Source organism: Sus scrofa, chromosome 9 (assembly GCF_000003025.6).
Source record: "Sus scrofa isolate TJ Tabasco breed Duroc chromosome 9, Sscrofa11.1, whole genome shotgun sequence".
Taxonomy (NCBI): domain Eukaryota; kingdom Metazoa; phylum Chordata; class Mammalia; order Artiodactyla; family Suidae; genus Sus; species Sus scrofa.
The window spans coordinates 93272974-93286298 of NC_010451.4; the positions used below are offsets into that span (position 1 = coordinate 93272974).

General features: G+C 39.1%; 1 protein-coding gene across 1 annotated transcript in view; it reads right to left on the minus strand.

Moving 5' to 3' along the window:
- Nucleotides 1-13325, minus strand: part of CROT (carnitine O-octanoyltransferase) — a 44545-nt gene that overhangs the window by 9368 nt on the left and 21852 nt on the right. The window contains exons 9-13 of the mRNA NM_001243217.1: nucleotides 13199-13324; nucleotides 11799-11900; nucleotides 10114-10197; nucleotides 9929-10036; nucleotides 9576-9706 (exon numbers count right to left, since the gene is read on the minus strand). Coding sequence (NP_001230146.1) covers nucleotides 9576-9706; nucleotides 9929-10036; nucleotides 10114-10197; nucleotides 11799-11900; nucleotides 13199-13324 — 551 coding nt within the window. The remainder of the gene's footprint in view (nucleotides 1-9575; nucleotides 9707-9928; nucleotides 10037-10113; nucleotides 10198-11798; nucleotides 11901-13198; nucleotide 13325) is intronic.

Sequence of the window (13325 nt, forward strand, 5' to 3'; positions counted from 1 at the left end):
ACCAAAACTTATGGAATGAGGAAAAGCACTGTTCAGGGGGAAATTTATGGCTCTAAATACTTACATTGACAAAAGACCACCTCAAATCAGTAAACTAACTACACACTTCAAGGAACTAGAAAAAAGAAGAGCAAACTAGTCTCAAAGCCAGCAAATAAGAAAATAAGATTAGAGAGAAACAAACCACAGAAACGAAAAATAGATAAAGTTAACTAAACCAAAAGTTGGTTCTTTTAAAAGACCAACCAAATTGATAAGCTTTTAGCTACACTGACAAAGAAAAAGGGGGGGGGGTCTCAGACAAGATGGCAGAGGAGTAGGGGGACACGTTCACCCTCTCTCACAAACACAACAAAAAAAGCACATCTACAGAATAAATGACTCGCACAGAACAGCAACCAATCACTGGCAGAAGAACCTAAACTCCAATAACGGCAAGAAGTTCGTGACAGTACTAGGCAAAACAAGAGAAAAGAGGAGAGTGAGAGAAGGTGAATCCGAGCTGGACGGGCGCTCCCGAAAGGGAATTGAGGAGGAGAAAGGGATCCCGCACCCTGGAAAGTCACCTACTCGGGGGAAAGATCAAATGAACCAGAGGAATCTCCAGATGCAGAGAAGAGTGTAGCAGTAAGTTGGAGTACTGAAAAGCCGATCAAGAACCGAACAGACCATCTGAACTACGGACACAGTCACCAAAAACTGAGATGCCCGGGTGGGGGCTGGGCACCGAGTCCTCGGCTCCAGAGGTTAGTCCCCGGGAAAGGGCTGGGAGCGGGGGGGAGGGGGGGATGGAGCAGAAACTGCTTGGGAGGTCTAGAAACCGGTCTGTCAAGTTTGACGGGGCAGAGACTGCCTGGGAGACTAGAAAACAAAGCTGTCGCAGAGGAAGGGAGCAATACTCTAGGGGCGGGGAAGTGGAAAGCCGCATCAGAGGGAACCTGGGAGAAGAGCCTGCTCTGCGCCCATGCTGGGGAGGGGAGAGAAGAAGGGGTGGGTCCCCACAGAATACTCCTCACGCCACAGCAAGCTTACAGGCCCGCTAGCTAGCTGAAAGCTGTGCTTCCCAGTGCATCCCCTCCCCCCACCTCCACCACTCCCTACGCTCTCACCAGACCTGGGGCTGCCTGCCATCCAGGAGGGCTGGCCTCAACAATTGCCTGAAGCCTACCACCGCAGGGACTGTCCCTGCACAGGCCTGCTTGCCCTTTGGAGGGGCTACACTTCCGCAGAGCAGCACCAAACACCACCAGCCCCCGAGAAAAGGCCTGCAGCCCAGAAAAGCTAGAACAAGCCTAGCCAGGCTGTGAATAGATCTGCCTAATTCTTGGACGGTCTTTCTGAGTCGGGCTGCCCTGGGGAGGAGCCTCTTGGGTTTTCAGCAGCCCTGCTACCTGCCCAAGCCCCCAGGGGGTGCCGAGACCTAGTGGATCAGCTGCATAGGACTGCCAGCTCCAGGCAGGACCCCCTGCAGCCCAGAAAAGCTGCAACAAGCCTGGCCGAGCCATGAAAAGATCTCAGACGGTCTTTCTGAATCGGGCTGCCCTGGGGAAGAGCCTCTTGGGTTTTCAGCGGCCCTGCTAGCCTCCAAAGCCCTCAGGGGGTGCCCCACTCCCACGGAATAGCTGCTCAGCACCACCAGCCCCCTGGAGGAGCCCCTGCAGCCCAGAAAAGCTGCAACGAGCTTGGCCAGACTGTGAAAAGATCCACCTACATTCTCAGGCCGTCCTTCTGAGTTGGGCTGCCCTAGGGAAGAGCCTCTTAGGTTCTCAGTGACCCAGATAGCTGCTCCAGCCCCCAGGGGGTGCTGCACTCCTGAGGAATAGCTGCCCAACACCACCAACCCCCTGCAAGAACCCGACAGCCTAAAAACACCAGAGCAAGCGCTGCCTGACCGAGTGAAATCTGCTACCATCGTGGTGTGGACCTCCCAGTCCTGTCTACCCTCAGGAAGTCCTCCTTTGCTTCAAAGAAACCCTGTTAGCCCCATCAACACTCCAGAAAAGCCACACTGCCTCAAAAAAGATTGACCAACAACACCAGCCCTCAGGAAATATTCCACGGCAGTGACAAGGCAAACACTGCCCGATAACGGAGATTACAACTCCCTCAGGAGAAAGAAAACAACAAGCAAGATGAAGAAGCTGAGAAACCACCCCCAGTCAAACCAACAGGAAAACTCACCTAAAACAGTCAACAATGAAACAGATCTCTGCAGTCTGACAGACCTGGAGTTCAAAAGAGAAATAGTGAAAATACTGAAGGAATTAAGAGAAGATATGAACAGTAATGCAGATACCCTCAGAAAGGAACTAGAAAATATAAGGAGGAGCCAAGAAGAACTAGAACATTCATTTGCAGAGATGCAAACTGAACTAAGGGCAGTAAAAACCAGAATGAATAATGCAGAAGAACGAATCAGTGATATGGAAGATAGAATAATGGAAATCACCCAATCAGGTCAGCAGACAGAAAACCGAATTAAAAACAGGAAAGCAATATAAGAGAATTATGGGATAATATAAAGTGGGCCAATCTACGCATAATAGGAATTCCAGAAGGAGTAGAAAAAGATAAGGGGATGGAAAATATATTTGAAGAAATTATCGATGGAAACTTCCCAAATCTAAAGGATACTGGGTTCAAGATACAAGAAGCACAGAGGGCCCCAAACAAACTGAACCCAAATAGACCCACACCAAGACATATCATAATAAAAATGGCAAAAGTTAGTGATAAAGAGAGGATCCTAAAGGCAGCAAGAGAAAAGCAGAATGTTACCTACAAGGGAACCCCCATAAGAATATCAGCTGATTTCTCTACAGAAACACTACAGGCCAGGAGGGAATGGCAAGAGATATTTAAAGTGCTAAAAGGAAAAAATATGCAACCTAGAATACTCTATCCAGCAAGAATATCATTTAAAATAGAAGGGGAAATAAAAATTTTTCCCAACAAACAAAAACTTAAAGAATACAGCAACACAAAACCCAGGTTAAAGGAAATATTGAAAGGGCTTCTCTAAACCAAAAAGAAAGGAAGGAAAGGGAAGAAAAAAGAAAAGAAAAAAAAAAAAAGAAGAAGAGGAAGAACTAGGACTGAGGAAACTGCAATCAGAGAGCAGTCACTCAAATAAGCCAGCATACAGATTTAATCATGAACATGCTTCAAACAAAATAAAATTAAAAAGAAAAAATAAAAAAGAGTCATCAAAACCATAAAATGTGGGCAAGGGATGTTAGGAAATAAATACCCCTTTTTGTTTGTTTGTTTGTATGCTTCTCTTCTTAATTTTAATATAGTAATGAAGTGTTTGAACTTACAGGACCTTACAGACCAAACACACAATTATGGGAAGGGGTTAGCATACTTAAAAAACAGAGCAACCACAAGCCAAAACCAAACATTGCATTTGCAAAAAATTTAAAAAAAAAAAACAAAACACTCAAGCAGATAATAACAGGAGACCATCCAACCAAAAAAATAAATAAATAAATAAAGGAAGAATGGAGAACCATAGAATCAACTGGAACACGAGGTTCAAAATGGCAATAAATAATCATCTATCAATTATCACCTTAAATGTCAATGGACTGAATGCCCCAATCAAAAGACACAGAGTGGCTGAGTGGATAAAAAGGCAAAAACCTTCAATATGCTGCCTACAAGAAACTCACCTTAGGACAAAGGATACTTATAGATTGAAAGTGAAAGGGTGGGGAAAAATATTTCACGCCAATAGACATGACAGAAAAGCAGGAGTCACAACACTCATATCAGACAAAATAGACTTTAAAACAAAAGACATAAAGAAAGACAAAGAAGGAAACTACTTAATGATTAAGGGATCCATCCAAGGAGAGGATGTTACTATCGCCAACATATATGCCCCAAATATAGGAGCACCCAGATACATACAACAAATATTAACAGACATAAAGGGATATATTGATGAGAATACAATCATAGTAGGAGACCTAAATACCCCCCTCACATCAATGGACAGATCCTCTAGACAGAAAACCAATAAAGCAACAGAGATCCTAAAGGAAACAATAGAAAAGTTAGACTTAATTGATATCTTCAGGACACTACATCCAAAAAAAGCAGAATACACATTCTTCTCAAATGCTCATGGAACATTCTCAAGAATCGACCACATATTGGGACACAAAGCGAATCTCAATAAATTTAGGAGCATAGAAATTATCTCAAGTATCTTCTCTGACCACAATGCCATGAAATTAGAAATCAACCATGGGAAAAGCAAAGAGAAAAAACCTACTCCATGGAGTCTAAACAACATGCTACTAAAAAACCAATGGGTCAATGAGGAAATCAAGACGGAAATTAAAAACTACCTTGAAACAAATGATAATGAAGACACAACCTCTCAAAATCTATGGGATGCTGCGAAAGCAGTGCTCAGAGGGAAATTTATAGCAATCCAGGCCTTTCTCAAAAAAGAAGAAAGATCCCAAATTGACAACTTAACCCTCCACCTAAACGAATTAGAAAAAGAAGAACAAAGAAGTCCTGGGAGTTCCCGTCGTGGCGCAGTGGTTAACGAATCCGACTAGGAACCATGAGGTTGCGGGTTCGATCCCTGCCCTTGCTCAGTGGGTTAACGATCCGGCGTTGCCGTGAGCTGTGGTGTAGGTTGCAGACACGGCTCGGATCCCGCGTTGCTGTGGCTCTGGCGTAGGCCGGTGGCTACAGCTCCGATTCAACCCCTAGCCTGGGAACCTCCATATGCCGCGGGAGCGGCCCAAGAAATAGCAACAACAACAACAACAACAACAACAAAAAAAAAGACAAAAAAGACCAAAAAAAAAAAAAAAAGAAGTCCTAAAGTCAGCAGAAGGAAGGAAATTATAAAGATCAAAGAAGAAATCAATAAAATAGAGACTCAAAAAACAATAGAGAAAATTAATAAAACCAAGAGCTGGTTCTTTGAAAAGGTGAACAAAATGGACAAACCCCTGGCCAGACTCACTAAAAAGAGGAAAGAACCCAAATAACCAAAATTATAAATGAAAAAGGAGAAATCACAACGGATACAGCAGAAATACAGAAAACCATAAGAGAATACTATGAACAACTATATGGCAATAAGTTTGACAATCTGGAAGAAATGGACAATTTTCTAGAATCTTACAGCCTGCCAAAACTGAATCAAGCAGAAACAGACCAACTGAACAGACCGATCACTAGAAATGAAATTGAAGAGGTCATAAAATCACTCCCTACAAATAAAAGTCCAGGACCAGATGGCTTCACAGGTGAATTCTATCAAACATATAAAGAGGAATTGGTGCCCATCCTCCTTAAACTCTTTCAAAAGGTTGAAGAAGAAGGAATACTCCCAAAGACATTCTATGAGGCCACCATCACCCTAATTCCAAAACCAGACAGAGATACCACCAAAAAAGAAAACTATCGCCCAATATCACTGATGAATATAGATGCAAAAATTCTCAACAAAATCTTAGCCAACCGAATCCAACAACATATCAAAAAAATTATACACCATGACCAGGTTGGGTTCATCCCAGGTTCACAAGGATGGTTCAACATATGCAAATCAATCAACGTCATACAACACATTAACAAAAAAAAGTCAAAAATCATATGATCATCTCAATAGACGCAGAAAAAGCATTTGACAAAGTCCAACATCCATTCATGATCAAGACCCTCAACAAAGTGGGTATAGAGGGAACATTACTGAATATAATCAAAACCATTTATGATAAACCCACAGCAAATATAATACTCAATGGGGAAAAACTGAAAGCCTTCTCACTCAAATCTGGAACAAGACAGGGATGCCCACTCTCACCACTGCTCTTCAACATAGTTTTGGAAGTCCTAGCCACAGCAATCAGACAAACAAAAGAAATAAAAGGCATCCATATAGGAAGAAAAGAGATAAAACTGTCACTGTATGCAGATGACATGATACTATACCTAGAAAACCCTAAGGACTCAACCCAAAAACTCCTTGAACTGATTAATAAATTCAGCAAAGTAGCAGGACATAAGATTAACATTCAGAAGTCAGTTGCATTTCTGTATACCAGCAATGAAACATTAGAAAAGGAATTCAAAAATATGATACCTTTTAAAATTGCACCTCACAAAATCAAATACCTTGGAATACACTTGACCAAGGAGGTAAAGGACCTATATGCCAAGAACTATAAAACTTTAATCAAAGAAATCAAAGAAGATGTAAAGAAATGGAAAGATATTCCATGTTCATGGATTGGAAAAATCAATATTGTAAAAAATGGCCATACTACCCAAAGCAATCTACAGATTTAATGCAATCCCTATCAAATTACCCAGGACATTTTTCACAGAACTAGAACAAACAATCCAAACATTTATATGGAACCACAAAAGACCCAGAATTGCCAAAGCAATCCTGAGAAACAAAAACCAAGCAGGAGGCATAACTCTCCCAGACTTCAAGAAATACTACAAAGCCACACTCATCAAAACAGTGTGGTTCTGGTATCAAAACAGACAGACAGACCAATGGAACAGAATAGAGAACCCGGAAATAAACCCTGACACCTATGGTCAATTAATCTTTGACAAGGGAGGCAAGAACATAAAATGGGAAAAAGACAGTCTATTCAGCAAGCATTGCTGGGAAACCTGGACAGCTGCATGCAAAGCAATGAAACTAGAACACACCCTCACACCATGCACAAAAATAAACTCTAAATGGCTGAAAGACTTAAATATACGACAGGACACCATCAAACTCCTAGAAGAAAACATAGGCAAAACACTCTCTGACATCAACATCATGAATATTTTCTCAGGTCAGTCTCCCAAAGCAATAGAAATTAGAGCAAAAATAAACCCATAGGAACTCATCAAACTGAAAAGCTTTTGCACAGCAAAGGAAACCAAAAAGAAAACAAAAAGACAACTTACAGAATGGGAGAAAATAGTTTCAAATGATGCAACCGACAAGGGCTTAATCTCTAGAATATACAAGCAACTTATACAACTCAACAGCAAAAAAGCCAATCAATCAATGGAAAAATGGGCAAAAGACCTGAATAGACATTTCTCCAAAGAAGATATACAGATGGCCAGCAAACACATGAAAAAATGCTCAACATCGCTGATTATAAGAGAAATGCAAATCAAAACTACCATGAGATACCACCTCACACCAGTCAGAATGGCCATCATTAATAAATCCACAAATAACAAGTGCTGGAGGGGCTGTGGAGAAAAGGGAACCCTCCTGCACTGCTGGTTGGAATGTAAACTGGTACAGCCACTATAGAGAACAGTGTGGAGATACCTTAGAAATCTATACATAGAACTTCCATATGACCCTGCAATCCCACTCTTGGGCATATATCCGGACAAAACTCTACTTAAAAGAGACACATGCACCTGCATGTTCATTGCAGCACTATTCACAATAGCCAGGACATGGAAACAATCCAAATGTCCATCGACAGATGATTGGATTCGGAAGAGGTGGTATATATACACAATGGAATACTACTCAGCCATAAAAAAGAATGACATAATGCCATTTGCAGCAACATGGATGGAACTAGAGAATCTCATACTGAGTGAAATGAGCCATAAAGACAAAGACAAATACCATATGATATCACTTATAACTGGAATCTAATATCCAGCACAAATGAACATCTCCTCAGAAAAGAAAATCATGGACTTGGAGAAAAGACTTGTGGCTGCCTGATGGGAGGGGGAGGGAGTGGGAGGGATCGGGAGCTTGGGCTTATCAGACACAACTTAGAATAGATTTACAAGGAGATCCTGCTGAATAGCATTGAGAACTTTGTCTAGATACTCATGTTGCAACAGAAGAAAGTGTGGGGAAAAAATGTAATTGTAATGTATACATGTAAGGATAACCTGACCCCCTTGCTGTACAGTGGGAAAAAAAAAAAGAAAAAGAAAAAGAAAAAGGGGGGGCAAGACTCCAATTACTGAAATTAGCTATGAAAGAGAGGGCATTACTACTGATTTCACTGAAATAAAAAGGATTATAATAGAATATTATGAACAACTGTATATAATAGTTTGGATAGCCGAGATGAAATGGATGTATCCTGAGAAACATAAAAACTACCAAATGTGACTCAATTAAAAATAGAAATATGACTGGACATCTATAAGTATTGAGAAAAATCAACAATGAAAAGCCTCCCAACAAAAGTAAGTCCTGGATCAGACGGTTTCATTGATTAATTTAAGACTTAAAGAATTAACACCGATCCTTTTCAAACTCTTCCCTCCTTGTAATATGAGGCCACCCTGATATCAAAACCAGGCAAAGACACTACAAAAAAAGACACTATAAACCAATATCCCTTAACGAATATAGATGCAAAAATCCTCTACAAATTACCAGCAAACCAAATTCAGCAGCAGACCAAAAGGATGATAACCTTGACCAAGTGGGATTTATCCAAGAAATGCATGAATGGTTCAACATATGAGGATTGATCAAAAGTAATACCACATTAATAGAATGAAGAAAAAGACCTATATGACGATCAAAAGCAGTTAACAAAATCCAGCAATCTTCCATAATAAAAATCAAGGGAACAAGGGAACTTCCTCAATATGATAAAGGGTATTTATGAAAAATCCACAGCTAACATCATACTCAATGGTGAAAAACCAAAAACTTTCCACCTAAGATAAGTAAGAAAAAAAGGATGCCAACTTATGTCATTTCTGTTCAACATGGTACTGGTTGTTCTGGCCAGGAAAAATAAAAAATAAAAAATAAGGCATCCAAATCAGAAAGGAGAAATCAAAGCTATCTCTCTTCACGGATATCTCATCTTATATTTTAAAAAATACAAAAAAATCCACAGAAAACTGTTGGAGCTAACATACGAATTCAACAAAATTTCAGGATATAAAGTCAACAAGCAAAAATTGGTTACATTTCCATACACTACCAATAAATCATCTGAAAAGAAAATCAGGAAAAACAATCTAATTTACGATAGCATCAAAAAGTATAAAATACTTAAGACCAGAAGTTTCCACTGTGGTTCAGTGGAAACGAATCCAGCTAGTATCCATGAGGATGCAGGTTCAATCCCTGGCCTTGCTCAGTGGGTTGAGGATCCGGCCCTGCTGTCAGCTGTGGTGTAGGCTCAGATCCTGAGTGGCTGTGGCTGTGGCGTAGGCTGGCAGCTGCAGCTCAGATTCAACCCCTAGCCTGGGATCTTCCATATGCTGCAGGTGTGGCCCTAAAAAAAAAAGCAAAAATAATAAATAAATACCTAAATAAATAAATAAAATACTCAAGCTTGAAAATGTTTGTTGTTATGCAAAATGGAAACTACTTCTCTCAGAAGAATGTAGAGAAGTCACAAGTATCAAGGTAGTGAAAGACTGTGTCACAGTTGGAAACTCTAATAACATGATTGATAAAGTACAAATTAGGGCACAGCGCCTTGTGGGAAAAACATCAGAAAAACGTTGAGGATAGAATGGTAAAGATACACCCTTGGATTTAAAGATTCTGAAGAGGGAAAATGAATGGTCCTCACCGTCCATGAAGTCTATAATAGCCCAGCTGAAGTGCCAGCTGAATAAACGCATCAGGGTGAAGCTGCTTCTTCTTGGTTTGCTTTTTGCCAAAAGATGTAAAGGCATACACCACAAGCTGCAGGTCAGATGCCTGACAAAAATAATTAAATGGGAACAATGAAAGCCCACCTAAGAAGAATACCCTGATGATAACCAAATTATCATTTGCATTAATCATCAGACATAAATCAAAGTATTAAAGCTATAATTTTTACATGTTTTATGCCATCATACTTGGATGATAGCCAAATATTCATACATAGTAGTTAAAAGATAAAGTATCACTAATCAAAGAGAAATGTGAAAAGTCTACCTGCATGAAATACTGGGCTTTAGCTTGGTTGATGTCGTTTAATACTTTTTCATCCACAGTGAAAACAAGCTCCTCTGGAAGTGGTATTTCTCGTACTTTTTCTGAACCCTGAAAACAGAGATTTTAAAATATTTTATCTATAAAAATATGAGAAGAAAAGGGATGAAATATTTGTTCTAATATACCTTCCATCTTCCTTCGTTCTCCAAAACTTTCTGATCAATATAATGGCTGAGGTTTACCATAACCATCGCATCAAAAGGAGAATGCTAAAATAAAAATACGCAAGAATTTGAATACTTTATGTCAAGTTAAAATTTGACCCAATATTGTATTTTCACTTTCCCTCTACTCTTAACCCAATAAAAGCACAGAATTCTCAAATGCCTTATCCCTAATTATAGACCTATGGGTATTTTATGGAATAGTATGTAATTGAGGAACTCTATATTCTGATGATGATGGTAACTAACCCTTACATAACATGTAACAGTCAGTTTGACAATTTAGCATACAGTGAAACAAAACTCTCAAAATGAGAATAATAGGTAAAAACTGGAAAAGTAGAACTGTAAGCTACTTATGCAGAAATGGTCAATGAAACTATTAAAACCAGAGAAGAGAGCAGGCACAGAGGAAAATGGTTATGAATAATACTAAGGTCAGTTTTAGAATCAGAAAATAGAGAAGGACTGTTAAGAGAGGAAGGCAGTGCCAGCTCATATGAAAAATACAGTAGTCAGGAGTTCCCGTCGTGGCTCAGTGGTTAACGAATCCGACTAGGAACCATGAGGTTGCGGGTTCGGTCCCTGCCCTTGCTCAGTGGGTTAACGATCCGGCGTTGCCGTGAGCTGTGGTGTAGGTTGCAGACGCGGCTCGGATCCCGCGTTGCTGTGGCTCTGGCGTAGGCCCGTGGCTACAGCTCCGATTGGAACCCTAGCCTGGGAACCTCCATGTGCCGTGGGAGCAGCCCAAAGAAATAGCAAAAAGACAAAAAAAAAAAAAAAATACAGTAATCAACTGCAGCTGACCAGTCAAAGAGAAAGGGAGGCAAGAGGTCAGAAGTTGTATAGCTGCTACACAAAGGGGAAGTTTTGAGGAAATAGAGAGGATATAACCTAGACTAAGAAGGTCAAGCAGAATCAAACAAGGAGCTAAAGAGAAAAAAGCTGAAGCAATAAACAAGAAACAATTTTTTGTCAACAGTGGACTCCTAGAAAGAGGAAATCTTTCAAAACAATTCATGGCAACTTTTCACCCTGATGAGTTACTACAATAGCATAGTTTCTATTACCTGCACATCCACCGCTCAACTTTCTTTGGCAATAATAGCTACTTTGTTTTTCTTTTCTTTTTCATTTTTTTTCCCATGAATACTAGTTGGAGTCATTTCTGCTGCACCACAATGAGAACTCCCAATACCAGACATTTCAACATCCAGAGGTAAATAATGTTCCAAAGATCATAGGTCATTTTAGAAAAAGTTACACAATTACTAGGTAAATCTAGAAATATATCCACATGCATTTCTCTGTGCACAGAACATATACATAGTGCTTTACCTTTTAAAATGGGTTGTAATTCTCAGCAACAGGTAATAGTAGATTTTAAAGCATTTATACAACATAAAAATATACGTAAATTTTGTTTTGCAGATATACACCAAACTGTTACCTGACTATAGAGGAAAATAATTTGTCCTATGCTCTGCTTTCACTGAGGAATTCCTAACTAAACCCTTGACTTTAATGCCATAAAGCTAAGAAGTATTTACTTATTCTACCACAGGACATCATTGGTATTGTAGATTACTGCCATTAAATTAACCTAAAAGAGTAAAAGGAAAAAATAACTTCAGCAGTTTACTTACATCACAACTACAGCCAAATACTCCATTAGAAAAGGAAATCAAGTTATAAGATTTGTCACCCCAGCGTACTGTTGGATTTCCAGTAAGAATCTCTGCAGTTACCTAAATACATTTAACATTTCCAAATTAAAAGGACTGTAATATTGGATTTTAAGTATGTATGTCTTAAATACACACATAATCATACAAGAAAAATTTCACTTTTCCTCTTTGGGTAAATCAAATGTAATCAAATGGTAAGAGTTCGACTCAAGAGATAGTAATTTTGGCCCTGACTTTAAACAGCACTCAAAATCCAAGAAATTCTATCAGAAAAGAGAATGCTGATACAATATTCATGGATGTTTAGAGAATATACAATTCAAAGAACAAGGCTTTTGCAATTTGAACAGTGTACGAGGCATTGCTAAGTTTAGTCATTAAACATAGTTACAAGGAAAATATTTCAAGATTGCATATCTCACTAAGCCTGTTTCTCAATCAGTGAGTTTTGGTCATTAGCGAGTCATGAAACCATCGTAAATATTCTTTACAAAAACAAAGTATGAAACAGAACATAAATATCAGAGTACATCGCAAAGTAGTTTTAGAAACTTCTAGAGTGTGTGAGCAATGAGCTATAATCTAATTATGTCTAACTATCAACTGCACTTCATTAAAACACAGTCTTCCTCAAGATGTTTGGTGATTCTGCTAAAAAAAATATATAGCTGAAGAAGAGGAAAATATTGGTTTCCAGGTACAATGCTTTCAAGTCTATTTTATTTTATTTCTTTCATTTAATATTGATGAATGCATTTATGAAGTAACTTCAGTGTTTTCAGAAGACTCTGAGACTCCTACAAATATTTTTATTACCTTTTATTCTTTCCCAGGAAATGATATGGCCCCAGAAAAAAGAAAAACAGGCCACAATAACCCCTGATTTCACTAAAGCAACTGTGTTCTAGAAAACCAAATGTTAACAATAAATCACAAGACTGATAAAATTCTTTGGACAGATTTGACCAACTAAGGTGTCAAGGTACATTGGTGTGAGTTTATAGGTAGGTTTCATGTAATCTTTGGTTATGAAAACCTCATTCATTCCAGTGTACTATGCAAATTTCCTGTATATACTAACAGTGAAAAGACTGGGAAACATTGACATGTGAGAAGCAAGTAATAATCAGACTTCTTTAAACAACACACAAGATATATCTAAAGGGACCTAAACAACGTGGCAAGAATTTACAAAGCATTATTTGTTTATGTATAAACTTCATTTGGTACATGTATATACATAGCTAAGAAAGTTTTAAGAGCCTTCAGGTAATAAATTTCTTCTCATGTTCAATATACACAAGAGTCCACCAAAAAAAATTTTCAGGAAGAAATAACAAACCAAGATGATTAAATACCTGAGAATAATCTTCTGGTGTTACATGTGGACTGCCATCCTCTAAGGAATATACCAGTAAACTGCTCTCAATTTTTTCTAACAGAGTCAAGTTCTCTGGATTAAGTCTAATCAAATACTCTCGTGCC